Consider the following 17,517-nt stretch of genomic DNA (forward strand, 5'->3'; position numbering starts at 1 on the left):
CTATCTATCTATCCATCTAATCAATAAATGTATATTTTTTTATTGATTGGTTGATTTTTGTTGAGCTCTACATTTTTCTCTGCTTCCCCTCCCTGTCTCTCTCCTCCCCTTTAATCCTCTTCCATGGTCCCCATGCTCCCAATTTACTCAGGAGATCTTGTCTTTTTTTACTTCCCATGTAGATTAGATCCATGTATGTCTCTCTTAGGGTCCTCATTGTGGTCTAAGTTCTCTGGGATGGTGATTTGTAGGCTGGCTTTCTTTGCTTCATGTTTAAAAACCACTTATGAGTGAGTACATATGATAATTGTCTTTCTGGGTCTGGGTTACCTCACTCAATATTGTGTTTTCTAGATCCATCCATTTGCCTGCAAAATTCAAGATGTAATATTTTCTGCTGTGTAGTACTCCATTGTGTAAATGTACCACATTTTCCTTATCCATTCTTCGGTCTAGGGGCATTGACAAACAATACTGCTATGAACATAGTTGAGCACATGTCCTTGTGGCACGATTGAGCATCCTTTGGATATATACCCAAAAGTGCTATTACTAGGTCTTGAGGGAGGTTGTTTCCTAATTTTCTGAGAAATTGCCAAAGGGACTGTACCAGCTTACACTCCCATCAGCAATGCAGGAGTGTTCTGTTTACCCCACAACCTTTCCAGCATAATTTGTCACCAGTGTTTTTGATCTTGGCCATTCTTACAGGTATAAGATGGAATCTCAGAGTTGTTTTGATCTGAATTTCTCTGATGACTAAGGATGTTGAACATTTCCTTAAGTGTCTTTCAGTCATTTTTAGATTCCTCTGTTTAAAGTTCTCTGTTTAGGTCTGTATTCCATATTTTTTATTGGATTATTTGATCTTTTGATGACAATTTTTTTTTTTTTTGGATTTTCAAGACAGGGTTTCTCTGTAGCTTTTTGGTTCCTGTCCTGGAACTAGCTCTACTAGACCAGGCTGGCCTCGAACTCACAGAGATCTGCCTGCCTCTGCCTCCCGAGTGCTGGGATTAAAGGCGTGCGCCACCACCGCCCGGCTGATGACAAATTTTTTGAGTTCTTAGTATATTTTGGAGATCAAACCTCTGTCTGATGTGGGGTTGGTGAAGACCTTTTTCCATTCTGTAGGCTGTTGTTTTGTCTTGTTGACCATATCCTTTGTGTTACAGAAGCTTTTCAGTTTCAGGAGGTCCCATTTATTGTTTCTCTCAGTGTCTATGCTACTGGAGTTATATTTAGGAAATGGTCTCCTGTGTCAATGCGTTCAAGTGTACTTCCCACTTTCTCTTCTATGAGGTTCAGTGTCTTTATATTGAGGTCTTTGATCCATTTGGACTTGAGTTTTGTGCATAGTGATAGATATGGATCTATTTCCATTCTTCTACATGTTGATATTCAGTTATGCCGGAACCATATGCTTTCTTTTTTTCATTTGATATTTTTTGCTTCTTTGTCAAAAATCAGCTGTTCGAGGGGATGTGGATTAATATCTGGGTCTTCAGTTCGGTTCCATTGGTCACCTGTCTGTTCTTATGCCAATACCAGGCTGCTTTCAGTACTGTAGCTCTGTAGTAGAGTTTGAAGTCAGGGATTGTGATGCCTTTTATTGTACAGGATTGCTTTGGCTATCTTGGGTTTTTTTCCTTTTCCATATGAAGTTGAGTACTGTTCTTTCAAGATCTGTGAAGAATTTTGCTGGGATTTTGCTGGGCATTACATTGAATCTCTAGATTGCTCTTGGTAAGATTGCCATTTTTACTATGTTAATTCTACCTACCCAAGAGCACGGGAGATCTTTCTACTTTCTGGTGTCTTCTTCATTTTCTTCCTTCAAAGATTTAAAGTTCTTGTCACACAAGTCTTCCACTTGGTTGGTTAGAGTTACTCCGAGATATTTTATGCTATTTGTGGCTATTGTGAAGGGTGATGTTTCTCTGATTTCTTTCTTAGCCATTTATCATCTGTGTACAAGAGGGCTACCTTTTTTTTTTTTTTGAGTTAATCTTGTATCCTGCTACATTACTGAAAATGTTTATGAGTTTTAGAAGTTCCTTGGTAGAATTTTTGTGGTCGCTTATATAAACTATCATATCATCAGCAAATAGTAAGAGTTTGACTTCTTTTTTTCTGATTTGTATCCCCTTGATCTCCTTTTGTTGTCTTATTGCTCTAACTAGGACCTCAAGAACTATATTGAATAGATATGGAGAGAGTGGACAAACTTTTCTTGTTTCTGATTTCAATGGGGTCGCTGGGAGTTTCTCTCTATTTAGTTTGATGTTGGCTGGTGGCTTGCTGTATATTGCCTTTATTATGTTTAGATGTGTTCCTTGTATCCCTGCTCTCTCCAAGACCTTTATCATGAAGGACGTTGTATTTTGTCTAAAGCTTTTTTGATATCTAATTAGATGATCATGTGGTTTTTATTTTTCAGTTTGTTTATATGGTGGATTATGTTGACAGATTTTCGTTTGTTGAGCCATCCCTGCATCTCTGGAATGAAGCCGACCTGATCATGGTGGATGATGGTTCTGATGTGTTCTTTAATTAGATTTGCCACTATTTTATTAGTATTTTTGCATCAATTGAACAGCACCATTGTTAAATGCTGCTTTCTTTGAGTCTGTAGTCAGGGAATATACTATCTGCTAATCAGAATTTTTCAGATTGTGAAGCACCTATGATCTTTTAGAAAAAAGCTTATTTATCATTAATTATTACTATTATAATTATTATTATTTTTTTTCTTTTTTTTGGTTTTTCGAGACAGGGTTTTATTATAATTATTATTATTAGTGTGTGTGTGTGTGTGTGTGAGAGCAAGACAAGAGATAGGTAGAATGAAAATGAAGGTGTGTTCACGCCATGATGCGTGTGTGGAAGTTAGAGGAAAACTGGTAGAGTCACTTCTCTCTGTCCACCGTTATGTGCTCTCTGTGCTGCACCTGTGGTCTTGATGCTTTGTTCTGTCTTTTCCAGATGTTGCTGCCATTGCATGTGGTCGTGAATTCTTGGTGAATTCCAGTCGGGTGCTTTTGGACACCATGTTGCAGCTGCTGGGGGACTTAAAGCCTGGCCAGTGCACCAAACTCAAAGTGTATGTAGACAGTAACTCACAGGTTCTCAACTTGCGCAGTGCCTAGAATATGCTGATGGAACCTCTCTTTAAGTAAACGTGGTTGATCTAATAGTAGTTCTAAAAATAGGAAACAAATTGCCTGAGAATTTAAAGGATGTGTTATATCTTAGGTCATATTTTATCTAATTTTATTTGAGATAGGGTTGATGTGAAGCCCAAGATGACCTTGAACTCATGTTCCTCCTGCTTTAGCCTGCTGAGTGTTGGGTTAAACAGTATTTCAGGAAATAAAATGAATCAAGAAAAGGAACATTTACTCCTTAGAATGATCAGTGGATCCTAAATATTTCAGGGTCATGTTTCTAGTGGCCTCAGAATGAACTCTGAGGTAATTTCCTACCTAGGTACTAAATTTTGTAGCTATTTTTTACGAAATCATTTTAATAAATCACAACAAACTTCTATTTCGTATCTCACAGTGTTGTAGGTCAGGATCTGAGGTAACTTGGCCAGGTCCTCTGCTGGGCATCACAAAAGGTCAAAATCAAGGTGGTGCTCAGCAGGATGCTGTGAGTAGGCTCTGGAAGAGTATGCTTCTTTGTTCTATTCTTTTAGGTGGCCAGCTGAATCCTGTCCAGGCTTAACTGCATCTTTCTCACATGGCCCACTGTCATGCCACAGCCTTTTATACTTGACATCTGTATTTGTTACCTTTCTGGTTACTGTGACAAGAGTAGTTTAAAGAATGAAGGTTTTGTTTTTGTTCACAGTTTGAGGGTATAGCCCCTCATGGCAGGGAAGGTGTTGTGGCAGGAATGTGAGGCAGCTGGTCACATGACATCCATAGTCAGGAAACAGAGGGAGAATGCTGGTACTCAGCTCTGTTTCTCCTTTTGAAAATTATTTTAAATTATTTACTTATTTACATTTGTGCACATGTGTGCTCATGCATTTGTGTGCATGGTATAGTATGTATGTGGAGCTTAGAGGACATCTAATAGACATCAGTTCTCTCTATGTGGGCTCCAATGAATACAAACAGCCAGGGTTAGTGGGAAATACTTACCCAAAGAACCATCTCGCCAGTCTACTTTATCCTTTTTTCAGTCTAGAATCCCATAGGATGGTACCATTTATATTCAGGGTGGTCTCTCCTCTCAATTCAACCTTCCTGGAAACATTTTCAGAGTTGCTTTTCCATGGTGATTATAAATCCAGTTGAGTTGATAATGATTATCCATCACAGTGTGTATCAAACTTCCGCTGTTGCTTTCTGTGGGCTCATGTGTTTAGATTAGGCATATTAGATAAACATTTTTAATCAGCTCAGAGCCTGTTGATTAGTAACGGTGATTGATTGCATCTGCAGAAAATCCTTTGCAAGGAAGGTAATTTAAGTTTATCAGAGTATGATGTAAATATAGTCTTGGAGATTAGGCCAGGAAATATTTTTTTTCTTTTTTGGGGAGCAGTGCTGGGAATGGAACCTAGTGATTTTCACAAGGCAAGCATTCCTGTGCTGACATATAGCCCCATCGCAGGAAAATTAGAGGGTATTAGGGTTCTTCCTGTGATACATTCTTCCAAGTGTGTTGGAAATGTTACGTGTTGCAGATTTATCTTATTTAGTTCATTAGTCTCTTTAAAGTCTGTGGCAGATACTTCCAACACCTGTGTCCTCTTGGCCTTGGTGTCTCTTTTCCCATGTAGTGATAATTTTTCTCTTTATATTCTAATAATTTTGGATGCATCCTGGGCATTGGGAATATTATGTTAGAAGCCTCGTGTTTAAAACCTTTGGAAAATGCAGCAGTTCAGTTGGATTTGAGTTACAAGTTGCAGTGTTGTTTCGGTATCAGCCCCATATCTAGAGTGCCTTTACCTGCTGTTTCCCATGCTAGTGGAGCTGCCTGCCAGGGACCTGTGGGAGGCCCAGGGAATAGTGCTGTGTATGATGAGGTCCACACTCGCCCAGCTTGAGGTGAGGCTTGAAATTTACAGATAGTAGTACTGTGGGGTCACTTTCCTGAACGGCTGACTCTCCATGATGCCTGTGCTGCTCTGTTGTTCCCCCAAAGCTTCCTTTTTTAGTTCCCATCTAGAATGCTGAGGTGTAGTGTGGCCTAAAGTATTGTTGTGCCTTCTACTTAACTCTGTCTGCAGCTATTGAGATCTTCAAGATGGGGAAGGATTCCCTTCCGCAGCTATGAGTTGCCTGGAGCTCCTTCTATCATTGTGGCTGCCACTAGACCTCCCCTCTTTTCTTGTCCTTAAGACTGAGCCAGACCTTCTGTGTAGTCTGAGTGCAGGCCAATGGAAGTTATGGTTAGGTGGTACTTCATGCTCTGTTCTCATTGCCTCAGCTCATATGCTGGTTCCCTGTCATAGATTTTAAGTAGCTGCTCCATGCATTCTGTTCAGAATCTATAGTTGTGTTCAGTGGATGTAAGAGCTATGTGTACTGTGACATTCTGTGTGAACCACACTGTAGTCTGCACTGGTGTTTTATACTGACATGTCTATGTGCATGAACAATGTGTGCTATAATGCGACGTAGATTTCTTTATGATAGTGTTAAAACTTGACTATGGATCTTATTTATTTCTTTGGGGGTCTCAAAAATTGTAGAAGTCCTAATATTTGGATCACCTTTCTCAGCCTAAGAGAATATTTAGAATAATTTTTTGTTTCTCTGCATATATGCTGCTACAGTGAACACTTAGTAAATATCTCCTGTGGACCTACGTGTGAATTCCTCCAGGAATTTCCCCAGAAGTGAGATCTTTGAGAAGGGGCACCCATACCACCCTGTAAGATGCTCCCAGTATACTATTTCTTGTCAGCATTTTGTTATTTATTCCTATAGAAAATATATGTATCATCAGGCCATCCACCCGCTTCCCTCCCTTGATTTGGAATACCAGCAAGGTGGGTGTTTTTTCTGCATGTTTGTCCCATCTCTGTGAATCACCTCACTGTACCCTTTATCCATTTCCTGCTAAGCTATTTCCACAGTGATGTGCTGGTGTCTGTGTGAGTTCTTGATGCTGATTCATTGTCTCCTTTTCTTCTGTGGCCTCTAGAAGGTCAGTTTTTTTATGGGCCAGGTAATCCCTCCCTTCAGCTTCCCAGCAAGCTTTGTGTGTAAAGGGGGGTTCTCTGGCAGCCTCTCTGCCTCCCTTCCCTGGCATCTGTGCTTGTGGATCTTGGTAAGCACACGTTGATGGCAGTAATGGTGAAGGAACTGCCTGCAGAGCCATCACATTGGCTTCCCTTCCCAGAAGCCTTCTAGGTTTATATACAACCAGCTTCAAATCCTGTGTGTGACATTGGCATGTTCTAGCCTCAGGTGGCTTCCTCATGTGCCTGGCTGTCTTCTATGTAGGTTGCTTGCCTTTTTCTCTCTAGGGTTTTTAGTCTCTCCTCTGCTGAAGTCCCTTTGCTTTTGATAGCAGCCTAAGTCCTCTTGAATAGGGCCTTTGCTGTGCTGTGCTGAGGTAGGTTTTTTTTTTTTTTTTTTTTTTTTTCTGTGACTCACTTCTCCCCTGGGGCTTTTACTCTTACCACTTTACCATCAAAAACTGCTCACTTTCAGAACTGGTGCCTCAGGCCCAGAGATGGGTTTGGTTTTCTTCTAGCTGCTGGTTTTTGCATGTAAAACCTTCTTTAAAAACTTCTAAAAAAAATCTTGGGCTGGAGAAATAGCTCAGTGGTTGTGATAGTTTGAATGAAATTGGCCTCGTATGTTTGAATATGTGACCTCAGTTAGTGGAACTGTTTGGCTAGGATTAGTAGGTGTGGCCTTATTGGTTGAGATGTGTCACTAGGGTTGGATTTTGAGGTTTCAAAAACCCATAGCATTCCCAGGTAGCTTTCTCTTTTCCTCATGCTTGTGGATCAGATCACATCTTTCTGTTCTACTTGCCACTCACTTTAACTGTCGAAGTAGATAAGATCATTGGTCAGAAATCATGTCACAACCTGAGTGCTGTTATACCTTCTCATTCCCTCCACCAAACAATTCCATTGCTTTTGAGTCCTCATTATCGGGGCAGAATGCAGCTAGATTCTTTGCCAAAATGTAACACAGATGGCTTTGTTGTTACTTTTTTGGGGGTGAGATGTGAGCAAATGCCTACTTAGCTCAGATAGGGCACTGACAACAGACAAATTAACAATTATACCAAGTCTAACTTCTAGTGAACCAAAATTTATTGAGGTTCCTTACTGAAACATGTATGACTCAAAGGCATCTCCATCACTGAAATTCTGACCCCAGCTTGAGTGATGACTCACAGAAGCTGTTTTCCTTCAGGTCCTCACACAGCTAGCAGGCAGTGCGGTCATCCTCCAGTGGTTGTTATATAATCCCAGGAGAGGCTTTCCTGAGTTTCAGGAACTTTCCAAAGAGAAAAAAAATTTGTTTACTTCCTGAATTTTTCTCCCCCTGCTCTCATGTGACACTGGTATTTCCATTTGACTCTTTATGAAAACAGGCAACCAAAACTCTTGCTTCATGTTAGGCATGTGGAACTCTCCAGCCTTTTAAACTTGACAACATGGGAGAGAAGCAACACACTCCCTGGATAGTGGGCTTTGTCATTTCGTCTTCATGCTTGCTTCTTAGATACTGCTATTGTCTTAAAATACTTTGTGGAAATATTTCTAGAAGCATTTTAAAGTACAGTCCTCAGGCTGAGGCTATGACCTAATTGTTAGAGGACCTGCCTAGTACACAGGAGGCCAACCCCATCATCATTTAAATCAGGCACAGTGGCATACACCTGTAGTTTACACCCTGGAAATAGAGTTGAGAGAATCAGAACATAAGTTCAAGGTCACTCTCAACTATATAGAGAGTTCAAGGCCAGCCTAGGCTACAGGAGACCCAGTCTTTTTTTTTTTTTTTTTTTTTTTTTAGTTTTTCCGAGACAGGGTTTCTCTGTGGTTTTGGAGCCTGTCCTGGAACTAGCTCTTGTAGACCAGGCTGGTCTCGAACTCACAGAGATCCTCCTGCCTCTGCCTCCCGAGTGCTGGGATTAAAGGCGTGCGCCACCACCGCCCGGCTAGGAGACCCAGTCTTAAAGCAAACAGATAACAAAAATAGCAGTCCTCACCCTGACTAACCCAGAGATATGTATTGTCTTTGGCAGATAAGAGCTTTCTTGAGAAAGAGGTCGCATAGCAATCCATGTGTGGCTGAGAGACCTGTACTCCAGAAAGCAAGGGAGATGTGATTCAGTGGGTTTGCTTACAAAGGTGGCCTGGCTTTCCTGCAGGACACATAGCTGCTGTAAAGTTTACTGTGAAGGCCCTGAGACTTCACCAGTACTTCCACTGATTTCCACCTAGGTGGTAACACTGACACACTGTCAGGAGGGGAAAGAGAATAGAAACTTCAAGGAGCAGGGACTAGGTGCAGCTCAAACTCTGTGACGTATTTTTACAGTCCATTTCTTGACTAGAAAAATGGCCTTGTCCTCCTTCTTGCTCTCTTCTGACCTTCATGCATGTTTATTATGTTCTGAAACCCCTCTCAGTCATACACGGTATCTACTACTTAGGCTCCATACAGGGTAAGGATATTTATTCCTTTTACTGGTCTGGCAACCCAACTGGGACCTGGGCTAGAACCTTCAGCTGAGAACCAAGTGTCCACTTAGGAACAGGTCCTCACGCCAGGCAATGGTGGCGCACGCCTTTAATCCCAGCACTCGGGAGGCAGAGGCAGGCGGATCTCTGTGAGTTCGAGACCAGCCTGGTCTACAGAGCTAGTTCCAATACAGGCTCCAAAGCCACAGAGAAACCCTGTCTCGAAAAACCAAAAAAAAAAAAAAAAAAAAAAAAAGGAACAAGTCCTTTCCTGGAACCCTACTCCATGACACTTGTCGGGGATCCTCACTACAGGTGAAGAGTCCTTTACACTCAGCTCTCAGTCACTCCTTTCCAGAACCCCCTAATGACCTTTCCTTTCAGCCCTATCCTCTGGAAATTCCACTACCTCCTAGTATTGCCACAGGGTGGCATCCAGGCTTTTACCACATGGTCCAGACTATAACAACTGCCTTTCCACAAAACATGCTCAAAGCACTGTGTGTGTGTGGATTTGTTCTCTTTGTGTTACACAGTGGATGAGCCTTAGCATACAGATAGTATGTTAGGACCCCATCACTTGTAAATCACAGTTTTAGATTCTTACTTGGCAGGGATGGGGACACCAGATTTAAATAAGTATGTTAAGTAGTTAATTATCAGGACTGAGGCTGCCTCAGTGGGAGAGCATCTGGCTGCTTAGTATGCACAAGATCCTGGAACTGGGCCCCAGTGCTGTATAAAAATGTACTTCATTGTTATGCTCCTTTTAAAAAATTAGTAGACCTCCAACTGTAGGTTTCTGTCACAAACCATCTGACCAGGGATAGGGTAGTGGAACATTGCCTAGTGTGTAAGCGCTGGGTCCTGTCTTCAGCACCCAGTGAGATTAAACATCTTAACCAGTTCTCTCTCATAGTGCATGCAGTCTTTGAGGAGAAACTTTTTCTATGCCTTAGACTTGGTCAGTGGTGCCGATTTGTCTTTGGGGTTCAGCTGAGGATGAGTAACCCTGTGTCTGTTTCTGGTGTCTTTCTGTCTTTGGCTGGCTTGTTCTCTAGTACTGGGTGCTCATGGAGCAGGTATTGCTTTAGGGTGGCAAAGGTGGTCTCCTTGTATCACTTTCTTTTCAGGCTGAAGAAGAGCAAGGGAGTGCTTTCTGTCCTGTCCCAGGTCTCGTCCCTAGAAAGGAGACAGCTTCCATTTCATTAAGCAGAGTTACTGGGTGGCTTCCCAAGACCATCCCCTCCCATTTAAAACATTTTTTCTCCTTTTAAACATTAAGGTACCTCTTAGAACACTTCTGTTACAGAAGATTTGTTCTACTCAGGAATCCAGGTTGATAACTAAGTACTTTAAGGCCACAGAGTTAACAATACACAGGTCTTGCAACATGTTTGTCTTCTGTTTTGCCTTTATTCCTTCTGCAGATTAAACCGTTAAACATGGTTTCCGCTTTGTAATTGTTCTACCCATATGTTATAGTTGGACATGTGAGATGTAAATATGTTTAGGTCCTTTAGGGAATGATTCAAGATGAAATACAATGTGGATAACATAAAGTCAGCACTGTATTCTTTTGCGTTTCAGTCTAATGCTGATGTCCCTGTACAATGTGAGCATCAATTCAAAAGGCTTGAAATACATCAGTGAGAGTCCTGGATTTATCCCTTTGCTGCGGTGGCTTTTGAATGGTAAGCAGTATTCTGCTATGTTTTTGTATAGTCAGTCATATGCTAACCCAGCTGAAGGAGGTATTGGTGTATTAGAATCAGGAACCATTTTCTTACAATGTTTACTCTTTAAAAATAACTTTTCTCTTTTGTTGGTGTGGCTTCTGGGGATAGAAGAGGAAGAATATTCTTTTGTGGTGGCAGCTTTTAAACCTTGGTACCCTCAGACACTGGGTTCTCAAATCCCTGCTCCTCCCCAAATAACTTTCTACTCTAGAAAGCCAACTGGTATACTAGTAGTTCCTCATTATGTTTCTCAACTATAGGTTTTATTTGTGACCTTTGACACAAAGATCATTTTATAAAACCGCACAAACATTCTCCTTCAGAATAGTAGATATGTGGTGGACATGGAAGGAAAAGTCCAGAAGTCTAGGCAGAATGAAATAGGAGACCCATGAAATTGCATATGGATATATCTTCAATTGTAAATAAAATGAATCTTACCTTAGTGCTTCCTTTCTTGTTTACCTTCACCACTAATTTAGCCTAAAGTTTTGTCCAATTTCACCATAATTGTAAAGCTTAAAATATATACATGTCATTCATATATTCAAGTGACAAAAATGGAATTTTTGTTTTTTAAAATTCACATTAATCTGTTTTGAACTTTTGTTACTCTTGATATGAATACTTTTTTCTAATGGTTTTATTGGGGTCCAATAATTGCATATATCTTAAATGAAAAATTGATCATTTGAGTGCAAATATCTACCTTTAAAATCATTACCATAGTCAAGGTAATGAAAGCATAATCCCACAAGGCCATTTCCCCTTCCCTCCCACCTGCCTCTCACTTTTCAGAGGGCCACTCACCTCTTTTCTGCATTGTAGTTTAGTTTCTATTTTCTATAGTGATTAGTATATCTTACTAGTTCACTGATTCCTCTTATGTACTGTTCAGTTATGTAGATGAACCTTTTGGATTGTTTATATAGCTTTGACATGTTACAGACACAGAGTCAGTCATTCTTGTGCATGGAGATGTGTTGGTATTTCTTTTGGGTAGATCCTAGGCACAGAATGACTGGGTCATATGGAAGAGGTATATTCATGTTTTTAAACTGTTAACTGCTCTGCCATTCACATTCCCACCAGAGGATACAGTACCAAATGCTTGTCCTCACAGTTCTCAGTCTGCTCGTACCATTTAGGTTCCAATATTTCAATAGAGATGTCTTGGTACCACATTGTTGCATTATTACTAATAGTGTTTGCATCAAAGTAAGAAATAAAAAGGAGGACATGACTGCTCCTAGATATGGTAGAGGTGAAGGTTTGTTGTAGATATGAGGAAGAGCATCTCCAAAGACAGAGATATCTGGGAGAGCCGATAATGCACATGATCCTGAGCTGGGTCATATGAGGAGAGGCGGGAAGTGAGAGCTAGGAGACCAGGAGACCAAAGGGCAAAAGAGTGAAGAAAAAAAGAACTGGCATAGCCAAAATGGTTGGATTATATAGGGAAGAGCCGCTGGGGGAAGGGCAACTCATCCTAGTCCTTAGACTGAAGATTAGGGTAGTGTGCAGGGCATATCAGCCAGGACCCTGTTAACAGGTAGGGACTAAGGGATGATGGGAAAACCTGGTGACCAGGGTCCACTTTGATGTGTTAAATAGGCACCTCAGCCTTTTGTCCCAAGATTGATACTAAGTGTTGAACATGTTTCCGTGTGTTTGAATCAATCGTGATAGTGTTGTCATCTTAAGAAGTATAAATCCTTAAGGGGCTGGAGACATGGCTCAACAATTAAGAGCACTGGCTGCTCTTCCAGAGGACCTGGATTCGCTTCCCAGCACTCACAACTAGCTCATAACTGTCTGTAGTTCCAGTTTCTGGATATCTGATATTCTCACACAGGCAGGCAAAACACCAATGCATATAAAATAAAAATAAATAAATCATTAAAATTTTTTTTAAAAGAAGAATAGCCAGTTGGTAGTGGTGCATGCCTTTAATCCCAGCACTTGGGATGCAGAAGCAGGAGGATCTATGAGTTTGAGGACAGCCTGGTCTACAGAACTATTCCAGGACAGCTAGGACTGTTACACAAGGAAACCCTGTCTCAAAAAAAAAAAAAGGAGGAGGAGAAGCATAAATTCTCTATATTTTTTCTCCAAGTTGTTTTGGCTGTTTCTAAGACTTTTGCCATGAATTTGAGAATAAATGTGTCACTTAGTACAAACAAGAAACCCTTTTAGAAATTTTATTGGATGTCTATTGAATCAGTAGTTTATTTAGGGGAGAATTGACATATTAGCAATATTGAATTTTCTAAGCCAGGAGCCCAGGTGTGTAGGTAATTCTCTTGTGTCTGTATGTCCTAGGGCATTTGAAGGATGTATGTAGAGTGGACATCCTTGCAGTGAGTGTAGAGGTATTCTCTCCTACCAGAGCAGAATGTGTTTGGCACCTTTGTCATGAAGATATATAACTCTAGGGGACAGATCAGGCACACTACTATTCATGTGAAGAGATGTGGATTCTCTAAGCCTGGGGTCCCTGTGTTGAAATGCAGTCTATGTCATGTGCAAAGTGTGTCTCATTCATTGGATCTTGAGCCAGCACAAACATGGACATTCTGGCTGTAGCTATGACTAAGAAGTTCTGTCTCAGACAACAGTGCATCCTCTATCAGGATCCTTCAAAAAGTAGCATATATCTTGTAAACATACGAGTAGGGTGAAACCCTAGGGTTCCAGAGCTAGAAGGCTAGTTAAATAGACTTTAGATCTGTGTGCCCCAAGCCTGAATACTCAACTAAACAGCTTTTTTTTTTTTTTCTTGAGAATGCATCATGGAACTAGGTGATTCCTGAACTTAGTGTCTGTGTGCAGATTCATAGTACTAGCCTGTAGGACTAGGGGAGATACTTAGGGAGAAGATAATTGAAGAGGAAGTCCCAACTGAGCCATAGCTGCTGCCTCTCTACATGGACCAAATATGTACTCTGATCTATTTTGTCAGTCTCCCGTAAGGCAAGGCATTATTGCCTCCTTCTCAGATGAGGAGGCCAAGTGGCTTGCTTATAAACCTCCATTCTGGAGATGGTCTACTTTAGCAACCATTGGAACTGGCATTGCTTGGTTTTGCAGAGACTTTTGTCTCAGACAATATGTCTGGCTCTGCTTGCATCAGTGACCTTCCAGCAGCCTTTATGAGTTGTGTTCTCTGATGCCATAACTGCTGGTCTTGAAGTGTCTGTGGGGTGAGTAAGAATCTCAGCTGAGTTTATGCTTCTCTCCTGGGTGCTCTCTATGCCCGTAGACTACCTGCCTTGACACAATAGAGTGGTTCCTAAGGTTTCTTAACCACTTTGCTACTGGGGCTGTTTGACTTTCTTGACCTTGAAGACAGTTCCTTGTTCTTTGAACACAGCAAGCACATCCAAACCCTGAGATCCATTGCAACTCATCTCACTTGATGCCTTTAGCTGCATTCCTTGTAAAGTCAAACAAAACATGCTTGACTCAAGTCCCAGACGCTTAACCACTGAGTTGTGTACTTTCTATTTTATGTCATTTTAATTTTAAATGTTTTAATTTTAAATGTTAATTTAATGTGTGTTTAAGTTTGCTTTTGTTGTTGCTAGTACTGCAACCTGGAACTGCAGGTGGTGCTTAGCAAGTCTGCTACTGAGCTCCTTCCCCAGCCCTGCCCTGCAGATTAGAACGTTGAGAGTGTGTTTTATTGTGAAGTAGGAAACAGGAGCACACTGGCTACCTGAGAAACTTTGCTGCTTGTGCTTGGTGACTGCACTGTTCCTCTTAGGACCTGACCCCTTGACCTCTGAACAGGAAAGAATTTGAAGATTGGCTGTCTATACTCTTATACCATTAAGTAGATTCAATTTGTGAAAATGTTCTCGATTTTGCTCAGGATTAATAATTTTTTCAAAGGTCTGAAGCAAAGAGATTGCTAACTCTTAGAAATCAATTTCTGTGTTATCATATAATCCCATTACGGAGCTTGATGTGTTTAAAGAGAGCAGCTTTAGACTCACTACACAGATGTGAATTGAAACTTTCGTACTGGTAAACTGATCTAATCCGTTAGAACTTCACTTTTCTGATCTGTACAGTGGGAATCCACCTCAGGATTTTACCATAATCCAGCAGGTGTCGGCTCTCCCCTTTATTTCTGATCTAAGTATCCTATGGAAACTTGTTTCCCTTTACTTTGCTTGACTTAAGCAAGTTACTTCTGAGTTTTCAGACCCTCTGCTTCAGAGAATAGTTGCTGCTGTGCTTATTTCGGGGAAGTTCATCTCATTCCCTCTAACCTTTGCTGGATTTCATTTTTCTTTCATTTGTTCATCTACGTGGCTGCCTTTTTCCCAGGCTGGGTTCAAATTCTTCACATTCCTCTTAAACCACAGAACTGGCACAGAACTCTAACAAATAGCTGATGAGGACAATGAGTATTTGGGTGGTGACCACAAGTTATGTAACTGCTAATGCAGACTAGTGTCAGAATCCCACTGGCCTGAAGATACAGTGCTGAATGGGCACACAGCATTTACACCCCATCTCACATCCACTTCTCTGAGTGACCTGAAGCATGGCACGCTTTACAGACTTTAGAAACTTGACCTCAGAGCTTCCTCTAGAGCGCCATTCTCAGAGCCAGCTCTGTTTGATGAGTCCATATGCACGTCAAATGGACATTCACTTCCAATGTTTATACCAAATTACAACCTTTTCCATACAAGTCCTGTCCACAGTCTGCCCAGTCTCAGTGAATTTCAGCTCTCCTTCTCAACTTATCAGGCGTTTAAGCCCTCCCAGCAACTCTTGATTTCTTTTTAGTCTGTCACATCAAGATCTAGTCTGTTTGGAGTCCTAAGACTGTGCTTTTAAATTGTACCTGGGATTAGAATAGCAGGAAGTGTCCTCCGTGTCCCAAGCAACCATCATCTCATGTGAGAACCTTCTGCAGGGCTCCTTGTGGTCCAACTTCCATGTTGTGGTTCAACGCATGTTAGGAGCCAGGAATAGGAGGGAACAGACCACCAACCAGCTTTCTTCATTGAACCAAGAGCTGAGAGAGAAAAATATTGTTAAAAATGCTTTTAGCTAGAATAATAAATTGTACCTAAAGAACAAAACTCAAGTAGTACCTTAACTGTATTAACTGAGAACTACTTGTTTTATAGTCTAGTTTAGCTTCCAAATTGTGATCCTCCTGTCTCAGTTTACTGTGTACTGGGATTAGAGGTGTGTCAGTATAACTGAACTTCTTCTTCAAACTTGAAATTCAGATTTTGTGGCTCAGGGATTGGATGACAGGAGATAAAGTCTAAGTTCAATTCTAGGTAATAGCCTAATAGAGAACTCCAAAGGTCCTTTGTAGTGTGAATTTATATAGGCCTTAATAATAAAAACCTGGAGTCAGCTATCGGGGTCAAAGCTGATAGATCAGAGAAACAGAGCAACCGACCACCAGAGAGTTCTTACCTCTACCAATGCTCAGACCAAAGGGGCTATCCTGTCTCTATGAATCCTCAAACTGCTGCTGTCTCTACAAACCTCATGCTGCATCTGTCTCTATGAATCCTGAATCCTCAGACTACATCTAAGCTCCTGTCTCCTCCTGTCTTATTTTCTCCTCTCCACCCATCCATATCACTCCTGTCTCCACCTCCCTAGATCTGGGATTAAAGGCATGTGATCCTAAGTGCTGTGATCACCTTTGTGTGAGCTCTGTTTCTCTTTTATACAGATTCAGTCTTGTATAGCCCAGGGTGGCCTTGAACTCACAGAGATCCTTCTCCCTCTGTTGAGTGCTGAGATTAAAGTTGTGTGCCACCACTGTCTGGCCTCTGGCTAACTAGTGGCTTAGTTCTGCACTCTGATCTTCAGACAAGCTTTATTTGTTAGATTATAAACAAAATACTCACTATACTCCTCCAACTCTGGTCTTTAGGATAAAATGTTCCTTTGACCCTTCAGTGCGGTAGGGGGAAAGTTTCTTTGAACAATGAATAGCCAGGCTGATTTTCATGCTGGGTTGAAGGCTTGCTTCCAATCAACTTGCCTAGGCCACTGTATCTACACATTTAGTTAGACATTCTCACATACTTGCAAAGATGTTTTGAGATGAGATTAACTTTGAAATTGGTAGACTTGAGTAAAGCAGAGGGCCCTAGCTGGTGCAATAAGCTTTGTCCAGTCAGATGGAGGCCTGAGTAGGATACACAGGCTTGCTGCTTGTGTGGCATGCTTATGTGAGTTGGAGTGTGGCCCTTTTCTGTCTCACCAGAAATGATAGTACTAGGTTCTGGTCTGGAACTGTGTGTTGTTTTTATTCACTCTCTATTTCCTGCCTTTACTGTGTGCTAATTTTTTTTGTACTTTTTTTAAAAAATATTTTTTCACTTTACATACCAATTGCATCCCCCCCCCCCCATCTACTCCTCAGAGCGGGTAAGGCCTCCCTTGTGGAGTCAACTAAGTCTGGCATACCAAGTTGAGGCAGGACCAAGCCCCTTCCCTCTGTATCAAGGCTGAGCAAGGTATCCCACCATAGGGAATGGGCTCCAAAAAGCTAGTTCATTTAACACCCTATTTTGTGTTACACCCTCGGTACAGTTCGCATGCCACTGTACGGGCACGCCACTGTACCGTACGTGAGTCGGGCAAGGGCCTGGGGATTGAAAGAACACACAAAGAGACCTGGGTCTTTCCAAAGAAAGGAGATCAGCCGAATGCCGCTTATTCAACTTTGGGGAAATCCTTATTTACCTCACTACTGCACAAGGACTTCCGCCCAGGCAGGTGGTAAATTACCATACCAAAGATGGAGTCAACAATGCCCTACAGCTAATCACCACGCGGGGCAGAGGGAGCACAGGAACAAACAGAATGCTTTAGCTGACTGACCAGAAACTGTCCTCCTCAAGATGCACCCCAGGAACAAGGGTAGACCCGGGCCCTACAGGTCCCCCTTTTATATAAATTATATGACTAGGCCTGTCTTGGGTGGCATTGGATGTCAGGCAATACCCCTTACCCGTCATGGGAAAGCATCCAGGTCAAAACACATTTCCTGTCTTAAGTTGGGGCAGCCCCCCAAAAACCTTTCCCGTCATTGGCTCACTAGTCACC

The 17,517-nt window shown here is 41.5% G+C and overlaps 1 protein-coding gene across 1 annotated transcript in view; it reads left to right on the forward strand.

Annotated features, from left to right (window-relative positions):
* Hsf2bp (heat shock transcription factor 2 binding protein) overlaps positions 1 to 17,517 on the forward strand; it is an 83,542-nt gene that overhangs the window by 37,763 nt on the left and 28,262 nt on the right. The window contains exons 6-7 of the mRNA XM_057752010.1: positions 2,986 to 3,103; positions 10,268 to 10,371. Coding sequence (XP_057607993.1) covers positions 2,986 to 3,103; positions 10,268 to 10,371 — 222 coding nt within the window. The remainder of the gene's footprint in view (positions 1 to 2,985; positions 3,104 to 10,267; positions 10,372 to 17,517) is intronic.

Source organism: Chionomys nivalis, chromosome 19 (assembly GCF_950005125.1).
Source record: "Chionomys nivalis chromosome 19, mChiNiv1.1, whole genome shotgun sequence".
Classification (NCBI taxonomy): domain Eukaryota; kingdom Metazoa; phylum Chordata; class Mammalia; order Rodentia; family Cricetidae; genus Chionomys; species Chionomys nivalis.